At 43.6% G+C, this 27402-nt stretch overlaps 2 protein-coding genes across 3 annotated transcripts in view; one reads left to right on the top strand and one right to left on the bottom strand.

The window, feature by feature from the left end:
• Positions 1-3397: 3397 nt before the first annotated feature.
• Positions 3398-27402, bottom strand: part of LOC135196977 (leucine-rich repeat-containing protein 28-like) — a 138563-nt gene continuing 114558 nt past the window's right edge. For both annotated transcript variants that reach the window (XM_064223853.1, XM_064223854.1), the window contains exons 7-8: positions 27109-27213; positions 3398-4209 (exon numbers count right to left, since the gene is read on the bottom strand). In XM_064223853.1, coding sequence (XP_064079923.1) covers positions 3669-4209; positions 27109-27213 — 646 coding nt within the window. In that variant the 3' untranslated portion in view covers positions 3398-3668. The remainder of the gene's footprint in view (positions 4210-27108; positions 27214-27402) is intronic.
• LOC135196551 (uncharacterized) overlaps positions 3831-27402 on the top strand; it is a 233842-nt gene continuing 210270 nt past the window's right edge. Inside the window, exon 1 of the mRNA XM_064223399.1 lies at positions 3831-3961. The gene's annotated coding sequence lies outside the window, so the exon portion shown is untranslated. The remainder of the gene's footprint in view (positions 3962-27402) is intronic.

Genomic DNA, 27402 nt, shown 5'->3' with positions numbered 1-27402 from the left:
ACCTTCTAAACCCGAATTTATTAGTTTCAGAGTGGTCAGGAGGATAGATCCATCAATTAAGGTGCTTTAATTTCTTTCGGAAATTATATGGGAGTAACGGTTACAAACAGTTAGCCTACGTTATTAATATATTTGGGCTGGACTGTTGGATGGCAACTCTTCCACCTCTTCAGTGAATTAACAACTAGTATATCTACCAAGATCCACTTATGTAAGTCACTAGTACATGCATCTATTTATTTTGAAATAACAACAATAAATCATGAAACTTTCATTGGAGAGAGAGAGAGAGAGAGAGAGAGAGAGAGAGAGAAGAGAGAGAAGAGAGAGAACTACTAGCTCTCTCTCTCTCTCCTCAAACCAACATAGACTACGTCTATGTAATAATAATAATAATACTAATATCATAAGAATATGTCAAGATCGCACGTATGCGTCCACGAGTTAAGGAGGGGAGGGGGGGGTGGTCTACGTTCTCAGTTTAGGCCCCATATTGACTCCCGAATAAGACGTGGGCGCGATCGTTATCTTTGTGACATAATATTTATAATTGGTATGTATATCAAGAAACATGAGAATTGGGTACTTTTAATGTAAATAATAATTGAATTTTACCCTTATTTAAACAAAACAGTCGTACCTGATCCCACGCGTTCCCGCTCGTGGTACCCAAAATGGCGGGATGACGCCACGTCCCCGCAATACTTTCTACGGGGCCGTGGGCCCATCAGAAGACCGCAACACTATAATTTATGGAAAAACATAAATTGGGGTACTCAACTTCGGTGCAGGAGACATCTCGGAAGAAGCCATCACTAATAAGCACACAAAAGGGGCAAAATACTCGTGAGCAAGAAAAACGCGTCTCGTGACAACGGTTTCTAAAAACAGGATTGCAGATGTCGCTCGGTCGGGTATTAGCAGTAGTAGTACGGAGGCGGTGAGGGTGTTGCCGTTGGGTCAGCTCACCCCATATGAGGGTTTTTGGAAAGGAAATCTTTAAATGGCAGGAGACCTGTGAATAGTGGCTTTCACACGCCCTGAACTTTATACCCGATGCCCTTTGGGTGCTCGCGCAAGGGTAGTAACCTCTGCATACCATGCTAGCTTTTTTCTCTGGTATATTTAGAAACTATTTATACTAGAAAAGTGGATAGCAGGATCTTTTCACCGGCGAACACAGGTCGACCCAGAAAAAACATTTAGTAATACCTACAGTTCACCGCACAAGGTGCGCTGATGGCACTACCCTGTACGGAGAGTAGTTTATGTATGGCTTCGTAATTAATGCAGGCTACCAGAATGTAATGCCCTCACTTATATGTATTATATATATTTAAATTGTTGAATGATGGCTGATAAGCGGATGTCATCATTTTGACTCCTGTGGAAACAAGGGATCTCTTAAAAGGACAGATTCAGCATTAGCTCCAAAAATGTTGCCGCAAACACTTGGGTGGCGCCAGGTGTATAATATTAATGGTGATTTATGATTTTGTGATCTTATGAGGTTACTTCTCACAGGTTTTAGTTAGGAATTAGTTTGGTGGTTATGTTATAGTATATCTATGTTGTTTTGGCACATTACAGTTTTTGATAATACACCTAATGCTGTTAGCTGGAAAATGTTCGGTTAGTATTTCTTGGAATTCTGAGATCATTATTTGACAGATGTATGTCTTGGGTTAATTCTTCTTCAATTGACCAGTGACATGACTAAAGAAATACTGAAAACACCATTCCCCTATGCCAGCAAGACATCCTTCAGCTACCTTTTTTGGGATTCGTGGGGCAAGATTTCACGTGCTGCCGACATGCGAAAGAATCTACGAGTCTACAAGGATTTACGATGCCCTTTGAACAATGATGGCGATGGTACCAGGAGACATTTTTCTACAGTGTATGCTTGCAGGACACACACATTCGCACAGAAAAGTCAAGTTCAAGATGGGAAGATATGCGCTCTACAGCGAACTGTCATTATAGCCCAGATATAGGCTATCGAACTTATTTTATATGATGGACCTTGTGCTGCCAAAGATGTGCAGTTTTTTTTTATATATTAATATGATGTACATGAGCCAGCCAATATGTTTGCTTTTAATTTTACACAAACTATTTTGTATGAATTATGGCTTGGCAGGAGCCAGCGGGTAGGTGGACCAAGCTCCCATTATATACTAAATATTTGAAGTGTTGACCAATGGCTGATAAATGGATGTGATGAGCAATGACATTCTTGAAATGGTAGATGTCATCATTTTGACTCCCGTGGAAACAAGGGATCTCTGAAAAGGATAGATTCAGTGTTAGCTCTGAAAATGTTGACATAAACACTTTGGTGGCGCCGGGTGGAAGTCGCCACCTAAGCAAAGCAAATCACGTCTTATGTCCACGCATGGACAGAAGCAAGAATCTGGTTTTGATTTTATGGGCATGATAATGAGCTGTTATGATGTCGCATATTGATTCCCGTGCAATGAACTTGTGATGAATCAATGATATCATATTATGGGGAGTGTCTTGTGATAAGTTCATGCTTGTGTACGTACGAGCTATTTCCGCTACATAATGGAAGAGTAAAATCCTGGGTATTCAGAAGCAGCCCTGTTTTAGAATGTCTTGATTTGATTTCAGTGTGTGCTTATGGCTGGAATGGGTAAGCATACTTTTTAAGCCCAAGTGTGGCTTTGTCTTTTATATTTTAAACCTTTATTTCAGAGATGTCCTTTTCCATATGACTTTTTTATTTATGTAATTTTGGTTTGTTTACAATTTATTTATATGAGATCCTTTTTCTTGTTCTAGATGGTTCTGGCAATGGGAACTTATCTGGTGAATTTAATGGGAACTTAACTGATAGTTCTGAGGATAAGGTGTGGGGAGACTATGACTTTTCTAGTTGCCTATTTTATGACTAAACTATGTTAGTTATTGTAGAGAAAGAGGTGGATGGGTTATGGGTAACATAAGTAAAGGAACTACTTTTAACTTATTTATTCAAGATGAACTAAATTCAGTTACTATTATATGATTCTTAGCATTTTGCTGTATTTTTAGCATTGTTCATTTTATTCCTAAATTCATATTGTTTACTGAAACAATGTTATTCTTTTTTTACATAAAATTTTTTAACATATATGTACACTATACAGCATACATGGAAATGGCAAAGAGTAACAAATTCAAACGAGAATTTTTAGTTGTATACACTGCTAATAGATGATGTGATACTGCCTCATGTATAAAACTAATAAAGTATGTTGCACTTCGTAAGTCTTCTTATAGACAGCACTGACATTTATATTTGACAAATATATGACAAGTTATATACCATTAACCTAAAAAGACTCAATATTGTTGGCTGATGGAAAATCAGACCATTAATGAAACAAAATTGAAAAATGTACACAAAAAATTTATTGATAGCAGTACTGTTTTGGTAACTAATCTGTACAATTAATTTGGCATAGAGAATAACAAACCATGAGCTGGCATACAGGAGAATATAAACTGTACAACAATATAAAAACTGATATTCCAATAAATCAGTTAATGTACAAAAGTATAAACTATTCCAATAGTACCATTTATAAAGCACTAGCTTATACATAAACCTGTATACTACTGAAATTATCATTAGTATTTAAACATAACCATTTTTTAAACTAAAGTACCTGAACCATGCATGCATTTTCCAGATGTCTATTCAGCCACAGAGAAAAATTGTCTTTCATTGCTCTTACATCTTCCAGATATCTGACGTTGCATCTGTCACAGCAAAAGTAGAAAACTGTTGGCACAATATTCCCCAGTCCCCCCAGTCTTTTTGTGACTGTCAGTTTCACAACCTTGATGCTACAGTAGGTGAATATTGGACACCCACACTTGGCATAATTACAATAAGCTACAGGGCCTACCTGCAACAGACCATGTATATTTGGAGGAACAGAGCTGAGAGGTAAGTGATCCAATTTCACATTAGGATTTGTTTTTCTGGCTGAATTAGCAGCAAATATCCTAATATTTTCCTTCCACACATAATGTAAACACAGTTCAAACAGAGGGGGAACTGAAAAGTCCTTGTTTGGTGTAGTAATCTTGTTTAACTGTGAAGGAAGCATAAGGCATCTAAGATCACCATTTCTTGAAGGAACTGAGGTTGAAACAAAAACTGAATTATTGAATATGGCTTCTTCCTGGAAACATCTGAAAAATTAAAGACTTTTTGTAATATCCCTTACAACTTAACTAAAAATTTTTAACGCTCTTACCTTTCAAGCAATATTCTCCAAATTTTTAAATATCATAGATATAAAGGATTTATAGTGTTTGAAAAGTGTTCACTGTTTAGAACCAGTCTGCACATGCAGCCTAAACAAATTACATTTAGAACTCTGCTTCCCTCTTCACAGTAAATAGTCACCATATTCATGCCAAAATAGTAAATTTAAAAAGTAACATGTATTTTTCATTGCATACAAACCTGAAGTTCTTTACATAGAACATTCATGCTTATCAGTAAGGCAGTAAACTAGTGACAGGCAGGGGAAAGCCCCATCCAACTGTCTATCTGCCTTCCACTTTGCCTTCCCACCCTGCCCAGGTGCCAGAGTGAGGGGAGGCTGAGGTGGGCCATTTGTGTAAAAAAACTAAAGGTTGTATGTTAAGAAACATGCAGATTAGTACTTTTAAAATTTGCTATTTGTTCCTATACAAATAGCAACAAACAGATAACAAACCATTGCTCTTTACTGAAGAGACTTACCCATTGGTGGGAGATATCTGGGTACTCTCTGAACCAACCGGCAGGCTTGCCCCAACTGGGGTATTGCCTTCCTGATTTGTTTAGGAACAGAGGAAGGGACCCCACACCTTTAGTATACTGCACATATGGGATGCACTGGATCCTACACTTTTAGATCATTAAGTAAAGGTAAAAATCCATACTGAAAAGTCAGAGACAATAAAACTGGTAGATATACTCAACAAGTTTTGCTTTATATTGTCTTTCCTCCTCTTGCCAAGAAAGGAGGCTGTTGCCTAGTCAGATAGCTAATCTGCACTTGTGGCTGTCCAGCTAGAGAGAGAGAGAGAGAGAGAGAGAGAGAGAGAGAGAGAGAGAGAGAGAGAGAGAGAGAGAGAGAGAGAGAGAGAGAGAACCAGCCATTCCTATCTTGTCTCCTTCCAACCAGATACAGTGCATTAACTTGATGCTAATGTAGCATCAAGTTACAGTGCCGTAAGTGCCATTGCCATGCTTACAGCAAGAATAGGTATCAAGTGGATGGTGCTTACACCACTGTAACTTGGTGCAACATCAAATTAACAGTGTTTACGGCACTATAACTTGATGCAACAAGTTACAGTGCCACCATTAGCACTATCAACCCTTTACTGCCGACTGGACATATTTTACGTTGACATTTTTTGTCTCTCGGGTGCCGACTGGATGTATTTTACGTCGACATACAAAAGTTTTTTTTAAAATTCGCGGAAAAATACTTTTAGGCCTACCAGCCGAAAACTCTTGAATCACGCGCCTTGGGGGATGCTGGGAGTTCACGGATCAAGGTGTTGTTTTGTTTACAATCGTTACACAGGCGCGCAAGCGCGAATTTCTTTCTTGCCGCACTAAAAAGTATCTGTGACACATCTCAGAAATTATTTCGTCACTTTGACATAATTTTTGTACCATTTTAAATTAGCCGTTACATGGAGTATTATATATGAAAATGTGCGCATTTTTATTTAGAGTACAACAAAAAAATACTCATGATTGTAGCTTTTATCGGTTTTGAGATATTTTTATATAAATAACGATAAGTGCCAAAATTTCAACCTTTGTCAACTTTGACTCTACCCAAATGGTCGAAAAACGCAATTGTAAGCTAAAGCTCTTATATTTTAGTAATATTCAATCATTTACCTTAATTTTGCCACTAATTGGAAGTCTCTAGCACAATATTTCGATTTATGGTGAATTTATGAAAAAACTTTTTCCTTACGTCCGCGCGGTAACTCTTCCGAAAAAAATCATGCGTGCGATTGTGGTAATGTTTGCCCCAATTTAAAATTAGCCGTTATATAAAGTTTTATATATGAAAATGTGCTCAATTTCATGCACAATACAACTAAAAATAACCCATGGTTGTAGCTTTTATCAATTTTGAAATATTTTCATATAAAAAATGATGTGACAAATTTTCAACCTTCGGTCAACTTTGACTCTACCGAAATGGTCAAAAAAACGCAATTGTAAGCTAAAACGCTTATATTCTAGTAATATTCAAGCATTTACCTTCATTTTGCAACAAATTGGAAGTCTCTAGCACAATATTTCGATTTATGGTGAATTTATGAAAAAAATAACATTTTCTTTACGTCCGCATGATAACTCTTCCGAAAAAATCATACGTGCGATTGTGGTAATGTTTGCACCATTTTAAATTAGCCTTTACATAAATTTTTATATATGAAAATGTGCGCAATTTCATGTAGAATACAACAAAAAATAATTGAAGGTTGTAGCTTTTCTCGTTTTTGAAATAGTTGCATATAAATCACGATAAATAGAAAAAAACCAAGTTCGGTCAACTTTGAGTCTACCGAAATGGTCGAAAAACGCAATTGTAAGCTAAAACTATTACAGTCTAGTAATATTCAGTCATTTATCTTCATCTTGAAACAAATTCGAAGTCTCTAGCACAATATTTAGATTTATGGTGAATTTAAAAAAAAAAACTTTCCTTTCCTCCGCGCACGGATTCTCCGCCACAAATCTCCGAAATGCCTACGTCCCATTCTTGGAATATTTGCTCTGTTTCATATTAAGCATTTCATAGAGTTTTATATATGAAAATGTGCGCAATTTCATGTAAAATAAAACAAAAAATATTTGAAGGTTGTAGCTTTTCTTATTTCCGAAACAATTGCATATAAAAAATATATATAAAAAAATTCGACATTTGGTCAAATTTAACTCGTCAGATATGGTCGAAAACTGCATTTGTAAGCTAATACTCTTACAGTATAGTAATATTCAATCATTTTTCTTCATTTTGAAAGAAATTGGAAGTCTCTACGACAATATTTAGATTTATGGTGAATTTTTGAAAAAAATATGTTTATGTCCGCGCGTTACGAATTCATGCATTATTTGGTGATAGTATTTTCTCTGTGTTGCTTTTATCGTTTTACAATGTGTTATATACCAAAATGATCGCAATTTAGTGTACATTACAACGAAAAAAAAAGTAACTTGTTACCTTTAACCGTTTTGCGCACAGCGCGATTTGAATACAATTATATATGAAATTTCGTTTTTGCGCTATCATATATCGCATTATTCATATATGATAATGATAATTTTTTTCATTTCTGATGGTTGCATACTAAACTTCAGCCAATGACAAAACAAGGAGCCAAAAATGAACTCTTAATCTTGAAAACTAAGCGGGCTGTGATTTTTTGAAAAAAATATTTTTTCCTCTTCCGCACTCACTCTGAAACACCTCCGGCACACGGGAGACATTTTTTTTTTACCGCTTCGGCGTTTAAGGGTTAAGGGGGCCGGCCGTAACCCTTATATATGGGGGCATACGGCGAAAAAAGCAAAGTCATGAAAAAATGGCAATGGAGAATACATATACAAAATATTTTGTCAAAATTCCTCTTGCTTACAGGGTAATTAGTAAACGTAACTCAATAAGCCAAAAACATTGATCTGTACAAGAAAATGCAATATTTCTTCTGTTATCGTAAATTTTGATAATTAATGTCAAAGAAATAGGGAGCAATGGCATCTGTAGAGATTCCATGAGTTGCAGAAGGAAAGTCAGCTAAGCTAACACCTTTCAGTGCGAGCACAAAGCTCATAGTGTACACGTTCGAGTTTCACCTCTGACATCTGCTTGCTTTTACCTATGTTTATCTTTGTTTCGGTAAGAATTTCATCATGCCAATGAGGAAAAGACAAGAAAAACATCTCGCTAACATACAGACGAAGAAAATTGGCTCTGATATGATTACAGAATATCATAATATACGCAATATTAGTGTACTTAGTGAAGAGAGAGAGGGAAGGGTGCGTAGCAAGGAACGCCTGACGCATACGTCGCACTGTGCCCAGGCTATGATCTTTGAGCAAAGGGATCTTCATTTATGATAAATATCATAGTTTTGGTTTATTAATACCCAAAAAGGAATATGAAATTCATAATAATCATAATTTATTAACATTGTCTTTGTAACAAAAGAGTACACGGTCGAGTTTCAACTCTGACATTCTCTTGCTTTTACGTTTATCTTTGTTTCGGCAAGAATTTCATCATTCCAAAGAGGAAAATACAAGGAAAACATCTCGCTAACATACAGAAGAAGAAAATTTGCTATAATAAGCTGAGTTAGTGAAGGAGAGAGAGAGAGAGAGAGAGAGAGTTGCGTAGGAAGGAGTGCCCCCTCTTCCCTGACGCAATACCCAGGCTACAATATATGAGCAAAGGGATCATCATTTATGGTTAAATTATGATAAATAACATAGTTTTGGCTTATTAATATCCAAAAAAGAAATATACATTCATAATAATCATTATTTACTAACATTGTCTTTATAAAAATACAAAGGAAAACTTTGAACGCCCATACAGTAGTCCCAACTTACGAAAAATCCAAGTTATGAAAGCAAAGATGAAGATTTTTTTGCCTCTGCATACGAAAATAATGCAGGTTATGAAAGGGTGTTACTGTAAAGTCCCAAGATTCACCCAGACCACCAACAACAATTTTAAAACTCGCGCGCCTCTAACTCTGTAGACTCGCCACCATCCTCCTGCTCTCCCATTGGTTCCTGATGCTAGTCACCGCCGTAAGATCCTGCTCTCCTATTGGTCAGCATCTATCCCATCATGCTCTACGTAAAGGCGTCCTTCAGCCACTTCGTTGCACCCGCGTTATCGTACGCACGCGGAATTCGTTGTTTTACATATACGATTTTGTTTGTTAACGTAAATTCCTGTTAGTGATTTCGCTTTGTACTTTACTGTGTTGTGTGATAACTTAATTAATAACTTAATTATAGTCATGGGTCCCAAGAAAGTTGCTGAAGTTCCCGGAAAGAAGAGGATGCTTTCTATGGAGACAAAGATGGAGATAATCAAGAAGTATGAGGCTGGCATGCGGTTGAGTGTGATTGCTAAGGAATACGGCCGAAATCCTTCGATGATAGGCACCAACCTTAAGCAGAAGGAATCCATCAAAGCAGCTTCACCTTCCAAGGGCGTGCCTATTTTGTCCAACATGAGGAGCCACGTGCATGATGAGATGGAGAGACTGCTTCTTGTATGGAAAAAAGACAAAGAAATCGCTGGCGATACGATAACTGAGACGGCAATCTGCCACAAGGTCAGCGCTATTTTCGGTGATCTGACTGCCCAGGCCGAAGACGACGGAGGAGAAGGGACATCGACGCCAACCCCAGACTTCAAGGCTTCTTGTGGGTGGTTTGATAAATTCCGGAAATGGACTGGCATCCATTTGGTGGTGCGGCATGGGGAGGCTGCCAGCTCAGACATGAAAGTGGCCGAAGCCTTTATTACGACATTCGACGATCAATGAAGGCTACAGTTCTCAGCAAGTCTTCAACTGTGACAAGACTGGCCTTTTATTGGAAAAAAATGCCTCGTCGGACGTACATCACGGAGGAAGAGAAGAAGCTACCCGGGCATAAGCCTATGAAAGACAGGCTTACACTCGCACTATGTTCCAACGCCAGTGGGGATTGTAAAGTCAAGCACCTACTTGTCTATCATTTGGAGACTCCTCGAGCCTTCAAGGCTCACAAAGTGCTAAAGGAGAAGCTTCCAATGATGTGGAGGGCTAATGCGAAAGCCTGGGTAACGAGACTTTTGTTCACCAAGTGGGTAAATCTGTGTTTCGACCCAATAGTGAAGAAATTCTTGGAAGAGAAGCGCCTCCCTCTGAAATGTCTGCTGTTGTTGGACAATGCCCCTGCTCACCCTCCTGGCCTCGAGGAAGATATCCTAGCGGAGTATTCTTTCATCCAGGTTCTTTATCTTCCACCTAACACCACCCCTCTCCTCCAGCCCATGGACCAACAAGTGATATCGAACTTCAAGAAGCTGTATACGAAACATCTTTTCAAGAGATGTTTCGACATCACCAATACCACAAACCTCACCTTGCGTGAATTTTGGAAGGAGCATTTCGATGTTGTGACATGCATGCGACTCATCGATCAAGCTTGGCAGGAGGTTTCGAGGCGAACCTTGAATTCTTTATGGAGGAAACTCTGGTCTGATGCCGTATCCGCCCGAGAATTCGAGGGATTCGACGTGGGCGAAGCTGATGCAGATTCAGACAGTTGACGATCCTGAAACTGTTTCGCAACCAGATCTTGACGAGATCGGTCCTCTTGCCAAGTCCATGGGGCTGGTCGTCGACGAAGACAACATCCATGACCTTCTCGAGGAGCACCAAGAGGAGCTTACGACAGATGACCTTAAGGAGTTGGAGGCCATGCAACATAATGTCGTTCAAGAAGAGTTCTCTAGCAGCGGCGAGGAGGAGGAGGAGGACCCTATGACAATGGCAGAAATTAAGGATGCTCTAGCTGCTTTTCATAAAGTGCAATCATTTGTAGAAAAGGTCGTATGCTTGCGCAGTTCGATGACGTTTGCCTGAGTCGTTTCAGGAACATTGTGAAAAGCAGGCAGAAGCAATCTTCCTTGGATAGTTATTTTTTAAAGAGGCCTTTGGTAGTAGTAAGCAAACAGGAATATCCAAGTGATACGAAAAAACAGAAAGTTGAAAGCGGTGAAGAAATTGAAATTTTGTAAAAAAAAAAAAATAAATAAATAAATAAATAAAAAAATGTAAAAATCAAAAAAAGAAAAAAATTTTTTTTTAAGTGTTTTGTAAAGTTAAGTGTTAATGTTTTCTGCCATTTGTTAACCCTTAAACGCCTATTGGACGTATTAAACGTTGACGAAAATTGTCTGTTGGGTGCTTAATTGACGTATGATACGTCGACGCAAAAAAGGGATTTTGACAAAGGAAAAATCTATTTCTGGGCGATGACCTGTGTCGCCCAGTGAAATGTCCTTATAGCACTCATTTCTAAGGTATAAATATTGCTAAATATATCAGAGAAAAAACTATATGGTTAATACCAGGATTAACCTGGTTCGGTCACCCCTGTATTAGGGTGTCGGTATAAAACTGGGGCGAGTGATACCACTACCAGAGGTTTCCTGCCATTTATTCTCTTCCTTTGTCAATTTCCCCTTTCAAATTAGGCGCCATACCAGCGCCATCTACCGCCCACTACCGCTACTACTAGTGCCTCGATAGCCATTCCTGAAAATAGCACCCAAGCTTGGGGCTATAGGGTGAGAAAGCAAGGGGTGGGTTCACTGGGCAATACAGGTCATCGCCCAGAAATAGATTTTTCCTTTGTCAAAATCCCTTTTCTGGGCTCAGTTCGTGTCGCTGCGCGAAATATCCCTTTAATCCATTATTTCTAAGGTAAATGAACTAACAAATACCAGAGAATAAATAAAATAAAGAAAAAGGTCAGTATAACTGACTCGCTCACCCTCCAAGAGGGCGTCGGTATGAACACTAGGGCGAGTGAGACCACTACCACGAACCTCTTACCAATAGAAATCTCCTACGACAAAACCCCCACAAGAGGGGAGCCGACCCATAGAATGGGCAGCAACTACTACTACTCCACCCCACGCTACCGACTGCTGCGCCTCTGGTGGCCTTCCTTTTCTGTTAGCATGTGCCTTATCAGACGTACTTTTTGTCTCTGTGATTTTCGTGCCCCTTTGTGAGGATTTTATCTAGTTATGGAGCGTTCAGCCATCGCATCAGCTAAGTTAAGTATTCCGTACGGTTCCTACTTAGTTTTTTCCAGCTTTGAGTCAGTATTTGCCGTTTTTTAGGTATAAATACTGGCTCGCGGCCGGAAGCATGGCGGCATTGTTCTGCCTCGTGGCGGGTTCATTCTTGGTCTTCCATACCTAGAACCTTCCCTTTTACTTTACGCTCTATTACTAGTTATCTACATTATGTTAGGGGTCCAGCCTACTTGGTTATGTCATGAATGCATGTCTTCTTTTACCATTGCGTAGGCATTTAGTTTCTATCCAGCCACCCTAGCCACAGCTCTTAGCATCGGCCCCGGCTAGCTTTGAGTGGTAGACTTTCTCTCGGGTTAGTCGTACACTCCTGGATTTTTTCTCCTACTGTTTTATTTTCCTACTTTCATTTTATTTTATAATTCTAGTGATTTTGTGTATTTTAGGTTAGCCTACGGCGTCTGGCACGTTAGCGTAGCCTAGGTTCAGTATATCATGGTCCCCACATCAGTTTTGTTCCCTCTCATCAGTTTTGTTGCATCTACGATAGCATCTTCGCTGATCAGTTTGGGTTGCATTAACCTAGGCTATGTTTTTTGTGTGTTTTATCGAGTTACTGCTTCGTGGTCACCATGTGATCGCGATGCAGTCAGGCGCCCGTCCAGTCACCCGGCCCTCCTCCCGCTCTCCCATAGAGCCGGGGGGAAGGCCGGGAGGTCCGTTCCTCGCTCGCTTCCACCCGGGCCTGTCTTCCCTCTCTCCCTACGCGGATGGGCAGGTAAAATATAATAAAAATAACGGGGAGGGTAATGGACAGACACAGGACTGGACTTGACCGTTCTCTCTGCTTCACGGTGGGCTTTGTTGTGGACTGGGTAGGGGGATTGGCCTTCGCCCCTTCCTTTGTTGCTCCGTTTCCGGCCCCGATGTTCTTTGCTCCGAGTCTGTTTTGCCCCTCTCGCTCCTTCCCGGATTGTCGGTGCTTTTTTTCTTTTTTATCTTACCGGAGCTCCGTCAATCACGAGGAAGGGAGCTGGTTCCCCGCTTGCGGGCGGACCTCAGGCGTACAGTTGGTCTTTTAACTAACCATCCCGTCTCGTCGGTATACCGGGAGACGAACACCTCCGCGACCCGGAACCATTCCGGAATTTAGTGCTATTTATAATTAAGTGTATTATAAGTTTATTTTAAGCTATCATAAGTTTAATTTAAGCTAGCTTAAGCCGGGTTCTCCCTTACCTCCGTTTTCACACCGGATCACTCGGGTTTATAGCCTATTCAGGCGGTAAGGGAGGGGTTATGCCCAAAATTTTTTCGCTCTCCACTCGTCCGGCATGCATCGGAGTTCTATTAGCCTGTAAGTGATGTCTTTTATGGTAATCAATGTATCCTTTCACTTACAGGACCACCAACTGTGAGCATCCGGGATGCAACGCCATGCTCCAGGACCCCTGTGGACATGAAGTCTGCAGGTCCCACGCTCCGTGCGCGACTCCGCATGGGAATCTGCAGGTCTGGTTCCACGAAACCTGCACTATTTGTTACGATCTCGTGAGTCAGTTCTTAGACGGGGTAAGTATTTCCAACTCCGTACATGAATTCTAATGACTGTTTTAGATCTTAAGTTTAATTTTAACTCTTTTATTTTAAGCTTAAGCTCTCTTTTATGTTGGGTATTAACATCCCGAAAACTTTAGGTTAAGCCTAGTCTTAGTTTAAGGTTTAATTTTAAGTTTAAAACTTAACACTAATGAACGCCCCCCCGCTCCTTCCAGGCTCCTGCCGTTAGAGACCGCTCTGGCAACCCTGAGGGCTTGGGTCGGCGGATTCGGGAAGAACGCCGCCAAGGGACAGCCCTACATCCTGGAGAAGAGGATGGGCTGTCCTGCTGCCCTTCCCCGGCGGCAAGTCGACTGGTTACGTCGACCCGTCAGAAGCAGCCCCGATATGGCGGCGATCCCAACAGCAGATCGCCACTTCGATAAAGGAACCAGGCCACGATATCTCATCGGAAGTCGCGACACTGGATTTAAATGTAGAACCGATGGTAAGGTGTTGACGACCTGATGGTCGATGGTAGGTACGTTGGACGCCCAAGGGCTTCCCTTGGGCGCCACTGGATCTTCTCCTGCTAATTCTCCAGCTTCCTACCAAGGCTTTACAGGAGCTGAGCTCCCTTTATGCTTCACCCGATGCTTCGGTGAAACTAAGGTGAAGGGCCAGAGGGTACAGAAAACCCTCAAAAAGACGTGTCGTCGTCCAAAAAAAACTTCGTCGGCGTCAACATCTCGTAAGTCTCCGGCTGCAAACCCCGGAGCAGAGAAGTCGAGAGCTTCTGCTTCAAGCTCGAAGTCCTCTAAGAGCAGGTCTTCCAAGGAGAGGCCCCGTACTCCGGCTGAGCCGGCAGTCTCTCCTCTCCCCTTGGTACCGGTTCCAAGTTATCCCTCCACCTCCGCAGCAGCTCCGGCTTTGGATCCCAATGCTGGATTGTTGCAACACATGGGAGACTTGGTCGGCTCTCTGAGGAGCAGCATGGAGCAGATGTTCTCCCGGTTGTCCGATAGGATTACGTCCCAGGACAATATAATTGCCGGACTTAATCAGGCCCCTCTAGCTACTCCTCCAGCATTCGGTGCTGGACTGCTTCAGCTTCCACCTCATGACTCTCTGCCTCCATTCTCTATGAACAACCCCTGGAGAGTGGCGTCATACGCCCCTTTCCAGGACGGCCTTATCTCTATCCCGGAATGTTGGTACTCGAGGATTGAGGGATTCGAGTTCTTTACCCGGAGGGCCTCCAACCACCGTTCATTGGCTACGCCAGACTTACTGACGCAGCATGACTAGAGAAGATAAGGTACCGAAGGAGACAGTCCTACTACTCACTGTGACCAGGCTCAAAGAGAATGGCTCAGGTGTTTAGAGGAGATGGATTGTTCTAACACGAGAATACAAGCCTTTAAGAGTCCCTTCACCATTTTTACGATGGAGGAGGGAACTCCTCTTCCCTTCCTTACCAAGATAGCAACGGTCACCATTCCGGCTGCCCAGAATGGTGAATCGTTACCTCAATTAAGGGAAGCAGACCCCACATCTCCTTTGCTCCCTTCACTTGGAGAATTGTGGGTTGAAGATTTGCTGGGGGGAAATCACATAAATAGGTTGTGACTGAGCCTTAGAAGTAGAGGGTTGGGCTGATTGTACCATAGGTACAGCCGAAACAGCTTGGTAAAAACCGTTGCTGCTTTGTTTTGGGTGGTATGGCTGGTAACGTTTAAGTTTCTTCTGAGACTTACCTTTTGTTGCTTGATCATTTACCTTTTGTCGCTTGATCTTGGCGTCTCTTAGCTGTGAGACCCCAACGATCTTTAAGGCTCTGGTTGAGCCTTGTTGCTTCAGCTTGACCTCCTGACCATCGACTCAGGAAAGAGGTCTGCCCCCAGACCCCCAGATGTTGGAGGAAAGCAACTTATTCGGGCTCTGACGAATAGTTTTTGCTTCCTGGAGGACATGCTTCCGGCAGTTAATCCTAGCTGTAGCAAACTCAAACAGATCAGACTGGAACCCCCCCCCCGGTATGCGTCTGGGACTTAGTCAGGAGCATTGAAGAGCGGCTCTGAACGCATAAGAAATAGCCGCTACCTTCCGTCATTGCCATGGTATTCATGGACCTGGCAAGCCTAGACTTGGCCTCAAATTCAGCTTGAATGAGGCTGTCAGGAAGCCTAGGCAGCTTCTCGCCGAACTGATCCATAGCGCAGTCTGGTTTGAGCTTGCCAGCTGAAAAGTGTTAGGCAAATCTTCCCACAATTCTCCAAGTGAAGGGAGCAAAGGAGATGTGGGGTCTGCTTATTCCCTTAATTGAGGTAACGATTCACCATTCTGGGCAGCCGGAATGGTGACCGTTGCTATCTTGGTAAGGAAGGGAAAGGGAGTTTCCCTCCTCCATCGTAAAAATGGTGAAGGGACTCTTAAAGGCTTGTATTCTTCCGTGTCTTAGACAATCCATCTCCTCTAAACACCTGAGCCATTCTCTTTGAGCCTGGTCACGTGAGTAGAGGACTGTCTCCTTCGGTACCTTATCTTCTCTAGTCATGGCTGCGTCAGTAAGTCTGGCGTAGCCAATGAACGGTGGTTGGAGGCCCTCCGGGTAGAACTCGAAGTCCTCAATCCTTCGAGTACCACATTCCGGGATAGAGATAAGGCCGTCCTGGAAAGGGGCGTATGACGCCACTCTCCAGGGGTTGTTCATAGAGAATGGAGGCAGAGAGTCATGAGGTGGAAGCTGAAGCAGTCCAGCACCGAATGCTGGAGGAGTAGCTAGAGGGGCCTGATTAAGTCCGGCAATTATATTGTCCTGGGACGTAATCCTATCGGACAACCGGGAGAACAAATGCTGCTCCATGCTGCTCCTCAGAGAGCCGACCAAGTCTCCCATGTGTTGCAACAATCCAGCATTGGGATCCAAAGCGGAGTCTGCTGCGGAGTGGAGGGATAACTTGGAACCGGTACCAAGGGAGAGGAGAGACTGCCGGCTCAGCCGTAGTACGGGGCCTCTCCTTGGAAGACCTGCTCTTAGAGGACTTCGAGCTTGAAGCAGAAGCTCTCGACTTCTCTGCTCCGGGGTTTGAAGCTAGAGACTTACGAGATCTGACGCCGACGAAGTCTTTTTGGACGACGACGACGTCTTTTTGAGGGTTTTCTGTACCCTCTGGCCCTTCACCTTAGGTTTCACCGAAGCATCGGGTGAAGCATAAAGGAGCTCAGCTCCTGTAAAGCCTTGGTAGGAAGCTGGAGAATTAGCAGGAGAAGAAGATCCAGTGGCGCCCAAGGGAAGCCCTTGGGCGTCCAACGTACCTACCTCGACCAACAGGTCGTCAACACCTACCATCGGTTCTACATTTAAATCCAGTGTCGCGACTTTCGATGAGATATCGTGGCCTGGTTCCTTTATCGAAGTGGCGATCTGCTGTGGATCGCCGACCATAGTCGGGGCTGCTTCTGCCGGTCGACGTAACCGATCGAACTTGGCCGCGGGGAACAGCAGGACAGCCATCCTCTTCTCCAGGATGTAGGGCTGTCCCTTGGCGGCGTTCTTCCCGAATCCGCCGACCCAAGCCCTCAGGGTTGCCAGAGCGGTCTCTAACGGCAGGAGCCTGGAAGAGCGGGCGTTCATTAGTGTTAAGTTTAAACTTAAAATTAAACCTTAAACTAAGACTAGGCTTAACCTAAAAGTTTTCGGGGATGTAATACCCAACATAAAGAGAGCTTAAGCTTAAAATAAAAGATTAAAATTAAACTTAAGATCTAAAACAGTCATTAGAATTCATGTACGGAGTTGGAAATACTTACCCCGTCTAAGAACTGACTCACGAGATCGTAACAAATAGTGCAGGTTTCGTGGAACCAGACCTGCAGATTCCCATGCGGAGTCGCGCACGAGCGTGGGACCTGCAGACTTCAGGTCCACAGTGGCCTTGAGCATGGGCGTTGCATCCGGATGCTCACAGTTGGTGGTCTGTAAGTGAAAGGATACATGAGTACCATAAAAGACATCACTTACAGGCTAATAGAACTCCGATGCATGCCGGAGAGCGAAAAAATTTTGGGCATAACCCCTCCCTTACCGCCTGAATAGGCTATAACCCCGGAGTGATCCGGTGTGAAAACGGAGGTAAGGGAGGAACCCGGCTTAAGCTAGCTTAAATTAAACTTATGATAGCTTAAAATAAACTTATAATACACTTAATTATAAATAGCACTAAATTCCGGAATGGTTCCGGGTCGCGGAGGTGTTCGTCTCCCGGTATACCGACGAGACGGGATGGTTAGTTAAAAGACCAACTGTACGCCTGAGGTCCGCCCGCAAGCGGGGAACCAGCTCCCTTCCTCGTGATTGACGGAGCTCCGGTAAGATAAAAAAGCACCGACAATCCGGGAAGGAGCGAGAGGGCGAAACAGACTCGAGCAAACATCGGGGCAACGGAGCAACAAAGGAGGGGGAAGGCCAATCCCCCTACCCAGTCACAACAAAGCACTGTGAAGCAGAGAGAACGGTCAAGTCCAGTCCTGTGTCTGTCCAGACTCCCCTACTCCCTCCGCGTAGGGAGAGAGGGAGACAGGCCCGGGTGGAGCGAGCGAGGACGGACCTCCCTCCCCCCGGCTCTATGGGAGAGCGGGAGGAGGGCCGGGTGACTGGACGGGCGCCTGACTGCATCGCGATCATCATGGTGACCACGAAGCAGTAACTCGATAAAACACACAAAAAACATAGCCTAGGTTAATGCAACCAAACTGATCAGCGAGATGCTATCGTAGATGCAACAAAACTGATGAGAGGAAGCAACAAAACTGATGGGGACCATGATATACTGAACCTAGGCTACGCTAACGTGCCAGACGCCGTAGGCTAACCTAAAATACACAAAATCACTAGAATTATAAAATAAAATGAAAGTAGGAAAATAAAACAGTAGGAGAAAAAATCCAGGAGTGTATGACTAACCCGAGAGAAAGTCTACCACTCAAAGCTAGCCGGGGCCGATACTAAGAGCTGTGGCTAGGGTCTGGATAGAAACTAAATGCCTACGCAAGGTAAAAGAAGACATGCATTCATGACATAACCAAGTAGGCTGGACCCCTAACATAATGTAGATAACTATACTCTGTTTTTTTTCATCTGTCCACCCGCCTGTGGTGTTTGTGTATGGTAACACTGCGTCCCGGGCTTTAGATAGTTATGCTATGTTAAGTTTTAGGTAAATAAAAAGATATCTTGGTGTACATTTGCAACTGAAAAGTGTTTTGACAATTTACTGTATGCGAATTACACCGTTAATATTCGAAATAAGATATCGTTATTATTGTTGAATGTAAGCCGAATGTAACTATCTAAAGCCAGGGATGCAGTGTTGCCATACGCAAACACCACAGGCTGGTGGACAGATGGAAAAAAACCGAGTATAGTAATAGAGCGTAAAGTAAAAGGGAAGGTTCTAGGTATGGAAGACCAAGAATGAACCCGCCACGAGGCAGAACAATGCCGCCATGCTTCCGGCCGCGAGCCAGTATTTATACCTAAAAAACGGCAAATACTGACTCAAAGCTGGAAAAAACTAAGTAGGAACCGTACGGAATACTTAACTTAGCTAATGCGATGGCTGAACGCTCCATAACTAGATAAAATCCTCACAAAGGGGCACGAAAATCACAGAGACAAAAAAGTACGTCTGATAAGGCACGTGCTAACAGAAAGGAAGGCCACCAGAGGCGCAGCAGTCGGTAGCGTGGGGTGGAGTAGTAGTAGTTGCTGCCCATTCTATGGGTCGGCTCCCCTCTTGTGGGGGTTTTGTCGTAGGAGATTTCTATTGGTAAGAGGTTCGTGGTAGTGGTCTCACTCGCCCTAGTGTTCATACCGACGCCCTCTTGGAGGGTGAGCGAGTCAGTTATACTGACCTTTTTCTTTATTTTATTTATTCTCTGGTATTTGTTAGTTCATTTACCTTAGAAATAATGGATTAAAGGGATATTTCGCGCAGCGACACGAACTGAGCCCAGAAAAGGGATTTTGACAAAGGAAAAATCTATTTCTGGGCGATGACCTGTATTGCCCAGTGAACCCACCCCTTGCTTTCTCACCCTATAGCCCCAAGCTTGGGTGCTATTTTCAGGAATGGCTATCGAGGCACTAGTGATAGTTTCGGTAGTGGGCGGTAGATGGCGCTGGTATGGCGCCTAATTTGAAAGGGGAAATTGACAAAGGAAAGAGAATAAATGGCAGGAAACCTCTGTAGTGTCGGTATCACTCCCACGCCCCCAGTGTTTTATACCAACACCCTAATACAGGGGTGACCGAACCAGGTTAATCCTGGTATTAACCATATAGTTTTTTCTCTGATATATTTAGCAATATTTATACCTTAGAAATGAGTGCTATAAGGACATTTCACTGGGCGACACAGGTCATCGCCCAGAAATAGATTTTTCCTTTGTCAAAATCCCTTTTTTGCGTCGACGTATCATACGTCAATTAAGCACCCAACAGACAATTTTCGTCAACGTTTAATACGTCCAATAGGCGTTTAAGGGTTAACAAATGGCAGAAAACATTAACACTTAACTTTACAAAACACTTAAAAAAAATTTTTTTTCTTTTTTTGATTTTTACATTTTTTTATTTATTTATTTATTTTTTTTTTTTTTTTACAAAATTTCAATTTCTTCACCGCTCTCAACTTTCTGTTTTTTCGTATCACTTGGATATTCCTGTTTGCTTACTACTACCAAAGGCCTCTTTAAAAAATAACTATCCAAGGAAGATTGCTTCTGCCTGCTTTTCACAATGTTCCTGAAACGACTCAGGCAAACATCATCGAACTGCGCAAGCATACGACCTGTGTAAGCCTTTTTGGGGTGTCTCTTTTCTACAAATGATTGCACTTTATGAAAAGCAGCTAGAGCATCCTTAATTTCTGCCATTGTCATAGGGTCCTCCTCCTCCTCCTCGCCGCTGCTAGAGAACTCTTCTTGAACGACATTATGTTGCATGGCCTCCAACTCCTTAAGGTCATCTGTCGTAAGCTCCTCTTGGTGCTCCTCGAGAAGGTCATGGATGTTGTCTTCGTCGACGACCAGCCCCATGGACTTGGCAAGAGGACCGATCTCGTCAAGATCTGGTTGCGAAACAGTTTCAGGATCGTCAACTGTCTGAATCTGCATCAGCTTCGCCCACGTCGAATCCCTCGAATTCTCGGGCGGATACGGCATCAGACCAGAGTTTCCTCCATAAAGAATTCAAGGTTCGCCTCGAAACCTCCTGCCAAGCTTGATCGATGAGTCGCATGCATGTCACAACATCGAAATGCTCCTTCCAAAATTCACGCAAGGTGAGGTTTGTGGTATTGGTGATGTCAAAACATCTCTTGAAAAGATGTTTCGTATACAGCTTCTTGAAGTTCGATATCACTTGTTGGTCCATGGGCTGGAGGAGAGGGGTGGTGTTAGGTGGTGTCCTCTGAAACCCACATATTTACTCATTGCTTGAATTTCACTAACCCTTTTTGCCATGGCAAGAGCAGTTAGGAAAATCGCCTTCCTAGTAGTGTCTTTCAACGAGGCAGCATGCAGAGGTTCAAAGGGAGCCGACATCAAGAACCTTTGAACTACGTCAAGGTTCCATGATGGGACCTTCGGTTGCGGTACTTTAGTTGTCTCAAACGATCTCAAAAGATTGTGAAGGTCTTTATCATTTGTCAGGTCTAACCCTCTGTGACGGAAGACAGCTGACAGCATACTCTTGTATCCTTTTATTGTGGGCACTGCAAGTCTGTCCACATTTCTCAAATGCAGGAGAAACTCAGCGATTTGGTTCACAGAGGTCGTGGAGGAGGAAATACCTTTCTTCCTACACCATCTCCTGAAGACAGCCCACTTCGACTGATAAACCGCTCGAGAGGAAGCTCTTCTCGCATTGGCAATAGCCTCTGCCACTGGTCTTGAAAAACCTCTCGCTCTGGCCAACTTCTTGATAGTCTGAACGCAGTCAGACTCAGAGCGGAGAGGTTTCCGTGGTACCTCTCGAAGTGGGGCTGTTTGAGAAGATCTACTTTCTCTGGCAGGGTTCTTGGGAAGTCTACCAGAAGAGACATGACCTCCATGAACCAATCACTTGAGGGCCAAAAGGGGGCGATCAGAGTCATTCTCGCTCCTGGTGACGCCGCAAACTTCCTTGTTACCTCTCCTAAGAGTTTGAACGGGGGAAAGGCGTAAACGTCCATCCCCGTCCAGTCCCATAGGATGGCATCTATCGCTATTGCTTCCGGGTCGAGAACTGGAGAGCAATAAATCGGAAGCCTCTTCGTTTTCGAGGTTGCGAAGAGGTCGACTAGCGGTCGTCCCCACAACTTCCATAGCTCTTGGCAAACCTCTAGATGTAGGGTCCATTCTGTGAAAGCATCTGATGTTGACGGCTTAAAAGATCCGCTCGAACATTTTGTATTCTTGAAATGAACCTTGTTAGGATCACTATGCTTCGAGCTTTCGCCCATAGAAGGATGTCTCTCGCTACCATGAACAGTGATCGAGAGTGTGTCCCCCCCTGCTTTTTGATGTAAGCGAGAGCCGTAGTGTTGTCCGAGTTGATCTGGACAACTCGGCCCACCAATCGTTCTTCGAAGAATTGAAGAGCCAACCGAATGGCCTCCAACTCTTTTAAGTTTATGTGCCAGGACCTCTGTTCCCCTCTCCAGAGGCCTGACACTTCCTCCTTGCCTAGTGTTGCTCCCCAGCCCACCATGGAGGCGTCTGAGAACAACACTAGGTCGGGGCTCAAAAGGTTGAGGGACAGTCCTTCCGAAAGTTTGATCGGATCTTGCCACCACTTCAGTTGATCCTTGACCGCTTGTGAGATTACCAAAGTCGAGTCTAGATTCTGTTTGTCCTTCCAGTTTTCTGCCATAAAAAACTGGAGTGGCCTGAGGTGCAACCTCCCCAGGGAAACAAACTTCTCCAGCGAAGAAATGGTTCCCAGCAGACTCATCCATTCCTTCGCTGAGCATGTTTCTTTCCCTAAGAAGGCTGACACTTTCTCTAAGCATTTCTGCTGACGTTCCTTTGATGGAAAAGCTTGAAAAGCCGCTGAATCCATCTGAATCCCCAGATACACGATGGACTGCGTGGGGATCAGATGGGACTTCTCGTAATTGACTATTAGACCCAGGGCCTTCGTCAGCTGCAATGTCGTCTGAAGGTCCTCCAGGCACCTTGACTCCGAAGACGACTTGATTAGCCAGTCGTCCAGGTAAAGCGAGACTCTTATCTTTGATAGGCGAAGCCATTTCGCTACATTTCGCATGAGGAAAGTAAAAACCATCGATGCCGTACTCAGACCGAAGCAAAGAGCCCTGAACTGGAAGACCTGCCCTTTTAAGACAAACCTCAGGAACTTCCTTGATTGAGGATGGATCGGGACGTGGAAATAAGCGTCTTGTAGGTCCAATGACACCATCCAATCCCCTGGTCTCAAGGCCCCTAACACAGACTGAGATGTTTCCATCCTGAATTTTTCTTTCCTCACAAAAAGGTTCAGTCTGCTGACGTCTAGGACAGGTCTCCATCCCCCAGACTGCTTCGGAACCAGGAATAACCTGTTGTAGAAGCCTGGGGAATCCAGCATCAGGACTTCTTCTACAGCTTTCTTTTCCAACATTTGGTCTAGAAGGTCGAGCAAAATCTGTTGCTTCTCTGACTGGTATGCGGGCGACAGGTCTATCGGCTTCGTGCTCAAAGGAGGCGCAGAGAGGAAAGGGATCTTGTATCCTCTCTCGATCACATCTAGGGACCAGGTGTCTGACCCTATCGTCCTCCATGCCTGAGCAAATAAGGTGAGTCTCGCACCTACAGGTGCCTGAAGGGCAGAAATGTCAATTTTTTCCTCTCTTGATAGAAGAGGTCTTGCCTCTAAAGGACCCCCATCCTCTCGAAGAACCTCTAGAGGAAGGTGCTCCACGAAAGGGCTTAAATTTCTTCTTGGGGGCTGGAGTGGTTGAAGTAGAAGCCTGGGGAGTAGGGCGTCTGGAAGACTGAGTCAAGAGGTCCCTCGTTGCTTTCTCTTGCAAGTTTACCGACAGATCCTTAATCATGGACTGCGGAAATAGATGTGTAGAGAAGGGGGCGAACAATAATTCTGCCTTCTGCGCGGGAGAAACCGCGTTCGCCGCAAAACTGCAATAGAGAGCTCTCTTTTTTAGTAGCCCGGTAGCAAAATGAGATGCTAATTCATCAGAGCCATCCCTTACTGCTCTATCCATGCAAGCTAGCACACTTGAAAGCTCTTCCAAAGAAATAGAGTCTTGACTCCTAGATTGTAAATCCAAGGCCCCCAAGCACCAATCTAGGAAGTTAAACACTTTCAGGGTCTTAAATATCCCCTTAAGATGATGATCTGTTTCCGACATCGTCCAGGAAACCTTTGCTGATGACAAATAAGACCTCCTCGGAGCGTCCACTAAATTCGTGAAATCGCCTTGAGAAGAAGACGGTGCTTTCAATCCTGCCTCTTCTCCCGTTTCGTACCAGATCCCCGCTCTCCCGCTCAGTCTAGATGGGGGAAGAGCAAAAGAAGTCTTCCCTTTAGCCTTCCTTGAATCCATCCAATCCTGAATTCTCTTAAACGCTCTCTTCGCAGAGAGCGAAGTGGCCATTTTAACGAAGCCAGGAGCCTTCCTGGCCTTCGATGAGGCTAATTGAGAAGGGGGAGAGCAAGGAACGGGCGCTTGAAAATTGTCTGGAAACAAGTTCTTAAGTAGATTCGTCAGTCTTATAGTCTGAAGCCGCTGACGCAGTTGGCTCGTCATCATCTGTAGGGCACAGATCACTAGAAGAATCCTTCTCTCGGTCATCAGTGTCCTTCAAAGATTGCGAAGACAATAATCCTTGAGGCCCCGTTCGCAAGAGGGTGCCTCTAGATGAAGAAGAGTTCGAAGTAACCAATCTCTGTTTCCTTATCTTCGACACTTTAACATGTGAAATATCTTGACGCTTCGGACTCAAACATTCTTCCAAGACGTCCTGCTGAGCGTCCCTGGCAAGCGTCCTGATATGTAAGACGCCGCGCGTCCTGAGAAGCGTCCTGCCGAGCGTCCCGATGAATAAGATGCCGAGCGTTCTGAGAAGCGTCCTGCTGAGCGTCCTGACGAGCGTCCTGATGTGTACGATGCCGTGCGTCCTGAACAGCGTCAACTCGAGCGTCCTGGCGAGTGTCCCGATGTATAAGACGCCGCGCGTCCTGAGAAGCATCTGCTCGAGCGTCCTGGCAAGCGCTTCGCTGCTTAAGACGCCGAGCGTCAAAAGAAGCGTCTTCCCGAACGTCCTGAAGCTGATTATCATCATGCAAACTGTGAACTTCCGTCATGGATCCTTGAGCGTTCTCGGCCTTTTGACAAAGACGCCGGCCGCCTGTGCGGCAACTCACGTCTCTGTCAAATTCGTCTCTCCTAGACGCCCTTTCATGAGGAACGTAATCACGTTCTCGAATGAGTCGGCTACTAGGAGGAGACTCAAAAGGCCGAAAAACGCGGAGAAGGAGCCGGGGACTGCCTAGTCCTCTTAACAGGCAGCCACCGATCCTTCCTCCGATGACTAGGTTCTGCCTCCTTCTTCTCAAAATAGGAAGCTAACTGCTTTTGCATTTCCAAAAGCATTTCCCTTAATGGAGAAAATTCTCGATCAGGAGAAGGACTCATCCTGTGCGAGGAAGATGGGCAAGGGGATGCCCTTTCCTTCACTCAGGAACATACTTAGAGCGACTTGGACGCTCGAACGAGTCCTCCCCTGATGAAGTCTTGTTCCTTTTCTGTGGCGGAAAAGCTTCAAAATATTCAGGTGACGAATCTAAGCACTGATCAGAAGGACGTGAAGCGTCCTCTCCTCTGAAACCTCTCTTAAGAGGGAGACAAGGACGACGGCCGCCTGTGCGGCACCTTGCGCCCCTGCCACTCTCCCCATGAGAGGTCCTCCGAGAGTCCCAACCTCGGCGAGGAGAGGAAGCCTCGGAAGAAGAGAAGCACTCTTTAAGTATCCGTGCCCGTGCACGAACGCTGGCAGCCTGAGATTCGTCCTCAGTTTCTGCCGAAGGGACGTCAGACCGGTTATTAGATCCCGTAACCCTCCTTCGGCTTTCGGCTTGCCCTCTCCCTAAGGCCTGGGAGTCCGGCAGGGGCCTAGGCCTAAAGGCATTATGGGACCGATCTGACGCCCCCTCCACAACACTAGATGCACTAACACTATCATTGCACTTATCCACATTTGATTGTAGAGCAATCACTTTCGATTCCAAGGCGCGAATCGACTCCATAATCGTAGATAATACGTTTCCTTCTGCAGACACTTCCTGATTGTTCGGTGGCAATACAACAGGATTAGGTTGAATTACATCTACAGGAGGATTTAATGGAGAAAAATTCTACCCTGACTTCTATTCACAGAAGCACTTCTAGAGGAAGACCTCCTGATTCTATCACGCTCAAGCTTTCTCACGTAAGAATCATATATATGCCTTCCATTCAATTTCAGTCAATTGCTCACACTCGATGCATCTATCATTCAACATACATACATGACTTCGACATTTCGAGCACACCGAATGAGGGTCTACCGAAGCTTTCGGCAACCTCACCTTACATTCCTGTACCTTACACACCCTGAAGCTAGCAGAGCTAGATCCAGACATCGTAATCAAAGAAAAGTCAAAGCCAAAATCTAAATCAAATCCACTATCACGTATGCCAAGCCAACAAGCCAAATCAAAACCAAAAGTCAATCAGAATACTCAAGTTAGCACAAGAAGTTTCAAAATCCTAGGCGGAGGTCTGTAAACAGTTGTTTACCGACCGGCGACAGAGAAAAATCTGAATAGAAAATGGGAATGGTTCCTGATATCCGCCTCCCAGCGGCGGGAATGGGTACTAACCACCTGGCCGCCCACTGCGTGTGCCGGGAGTTTTGAAATTCTGTCGGACGTCGGAGAATACAGCTATATATATATCTGACAGGTAAGTTTCATGAACAAAAAAATATATAAAAAAATTAGACATTTGGTCAAATTTAACTCGTCAGATATGGTCGAAAACTGCAATTGTAAGCTAATACTCTTACAGTATAGTAATATTCAATCATTTGTCTTCATTTTGAAACAAATTGGAAGTCTCTAGGCCAATATTTAGATTTATGGTGAATTTTTGACAAAAATATTTGTATATGTCTGAGCGTTACGAATTCATGCATTATTTTGTGATAATATTTTCTCTGTGTTGCTTTTATTGTTTTACAATGTGTTATATATCAAAATGATCGCAATTTAGTGTACATTACAAAAAAAAAATTAACTCGTTACCTTTCACCGTTTTGCGCATATCGCGATTTGAATACAATTATATATGAAATTTTGTTTTCGCACTATCATATATCGCATTATTTATATATGATAATGATCATTTTTTTCATTTCTGATGGTTGCATACTAAACTTCAGGCAATGACAAAAAAAGGAGCCAAAAATAAACTCTTAATCTTCAAAACTAAGCGCGCTGTGATTTTTTTGAAAAAAATATTTTTTCCGCTTCCGCGCTCACTCCGAGACCGCCTCGGCGTTTAAGGGTTAATGTTCAAGAGAGAATATACATAGGTAGTTTACTTGTAATCTGAAGGAAGCGATGAATCTTACTCACCCACATGTTTGCAAAATAACTGGATCCCACGATTCTCCAGTTCGAAGTTGTTGCATCACAGAAAATGGAAGGTAATTTATCTGGGGGTTGTCATCAAAGAAAACCCTAAAAATAAAATTAAAAATTAAACTGTACGTATGCATTTCCCTTCAGGTTAATTTATACAGTAAATCTAAGCCATGATGAAACCTATGAATGAAGGTTAAACAGGAGTTGATACAGAAGTAGGATAAGTAAATGAAATACTAAGATTACAATGATCCTAGGAAAGACAACTACAGTATACATGTGTTC

The sequence above is a fragment of the Macrobrachium nipponense genome, chromosome 18 (genome assembly GCF_015104395.2).
Source record: "Macrobrachium nipponense isolate FS-2020 chromosome 18, ASM1510439v2, whole genome shotgun sequence".
NCBI classification, from domain to species: Eukaryota; Metazoa; Arthropoda; class Malacostraca; order Decapoda; family Palaemonidae; genus Macrobrachium; species Macrobrachium nipponense.
This window is presented reverse-complemented; position numbering and strand designations above follow the sequence as displayed.